The sequence below is a fragment of the Myotis davidii genome, unplaced genomic scaffold (genome assembly GCF_000327345.1).
Source record: "Myotis davidii unplaced genomic scaffold, ASM32734v1 scaffold111, whole genome shotgun sequence".
Lineage (NCBI taxonomy): Eukaryota > Metazoa > Chordata > Mammalia > Chiroptera > Vespertilionidae > Myotis > Myotis davidii.
This window is the reverse complement of record NW_006284347.1, coordinates 9,327-10,060: the sequence shown is the minus strand read 5'-3', so window position 1 is coordinate 10,060 and position 734 is coordinate 9,327. Positions and strand designations below refer to the sequence as shown.

The following is a 734-nucleotide window of genomic DNA, read 5'->3' as shown; positions in this document are numbered from 1 at the left end:
CTCATACGGAATCTAGTTTATAGTCTAAAATCGAACTTATATGCATATATACATAGCTCATGGACACAGACAATAGTGTGGTGAAGGACTGGAGGCGGTGGCAGACTGGAAGAGATCAGTGGGGGAAAAAGGGGGACATATGTAATACTTTCAACAATAAAGAATTAAAATAAAAGATGACGAGGATTTGGGGAGGTTAGCACTGGGACTGTGACAGAGGAGCTTAAAATGAAGAGAGGATGGGGACCTGGGGATTTGGGGTGAGGAGGTGGGACGGGGCAGGGCGGGGCTGTAGCTCTCATCATTGGGGTGTGTCTCACTCTCATAGATCGAGAATGGCTACTTTGTGCACTACTTTGCCCCTGAGGGTCTCTCCAAGATACCCAAGAATGTGATATTTGTCATCGACACGAGTGGCTCCATGATGGGCAAGAAAATCCAGCAGGTGGGTACCACAGGCCAGGGTAGGGCCCTGAAAACTCTCAGATGTGATAGAAAAACCAAGATGGCGGCATAGGTTAACGCCAGAGATTGCTGCCTTGAACAACCAAATCAAAATACACCTAAAAGACGGAACGGACATCATCCAGAACCACAGGAAGGCTGGCTGAGTGGAAGCTCTACAACTAGGAGGAAAGAGAATATCATACCCAGACTCAGAGGAGGCACAGTGCTGAAGTGAAACACTCAGATGCAGAGTGCGCATGGAGCAGGCTGGCGGCGGAGGGCGCGGG

At 49.2% G+C, this 734-nt stretch overlaps 1 protein-coding gene across 1 annotated transcript in view; it reads left to right on the top strand.

Annotated features, from left to right (window-relative positions):
• The window catches only part of ITIH4 (inter-alpha-trypsin inhibitor heavy chain family member 4), an 11,751-nt gene that overhangs the window by 4,379 nt on the left and 6,638 nt on the right, over nt 1-734 (top strand). Inside the window, exon 4 of the mRNA XM_015570985.1 lies at nt 329-511. Coding sequence (XP_015426471.1) covers nt 329-511 — 183 coding nt within the window. The remainder of the gene's footprint in view (nt 1-328; nt 512-734) is intronic.